The sequence below is a fragment of the Condylura cristata genome, unplaced genomic scaffold (genome assembly GCF_000260355.1).
Source record: "Condylura cristata isolate star-nosed mole 26May11 unplaced genomic scaffold, ConCri1.0 scaffold00029, whole genome shotgun sequence".
NCBI lineage: Eukaryota > Metazoa > Chordata > Mammalia > Eulipotyphla > Talpidae > Condylura > Condylura cristata.
The window spans coordinates 20,595,461-20,595,917 of NW_004567130.1; the positions used below are offsets into that span (position 1 = coordinate 20,595,461).

At 60.4% G+C, this 457-nt stretch overlaps 1 protein-coding gene across 1 annotated transcript in view; it reads left to right on the forward strand.

Moving 5' to 3' along the window:
- LOC105854203 overlaps window positions 1-457 on the forward strand; it is an 8,813-nt gene that overhangs the window by 5,647 nt on the left and 2,709 nt on the right. Inside the window, exon 5 of the mRNA XM_012730860.1 lies at window positions 100-402. Coding sequence (XP_012586314.1) covers window positions 100-402 — 303 coding nt within the window. The remainder of the gene's footprint in view (window positions 1-99; window positions 403-457) is intronic.

Here is a 457-nt window from a genome sequence, read left to right on the forward strand (position 1 = left end):
TTTGCTGCGCTCAGGGGCCCTGGGCCAAGATGGCCGCGCTGGAAGGCTCCTCTGGGCCAGGCCTTCATGTCCAGTCAGCCTCTGCTTTTCCCTCTCTAGGTACTGTGATCTCCTATGAGGTGACCCAACCAGCGTCCATGTCGGCAGACCCCGGAGCCACAGTCACCATCACCTGCCAGGGAGACAAAATTGGGAGATACTATGCTTCGTGGCACCAGCAGAAGTCGGGCCAGGCCCCTGTCACTCTCATTTACAATAATAGATATCGGCCCTCGGGGATCCCTGAGCGGTTCTCTGGCACCGTATCAGGCAACACAGCCACGCTGACCATCAGCGGGGTCCAGGCTGAGGACGAGGCCGACTACTTCTGTGCTGCATCGAGTAGCAATGATGATGCCCACGGTGACGCGGGGCCACGGGGAAGTGAGACACAAACCTGCCCGTCTGGCCTCGCCCC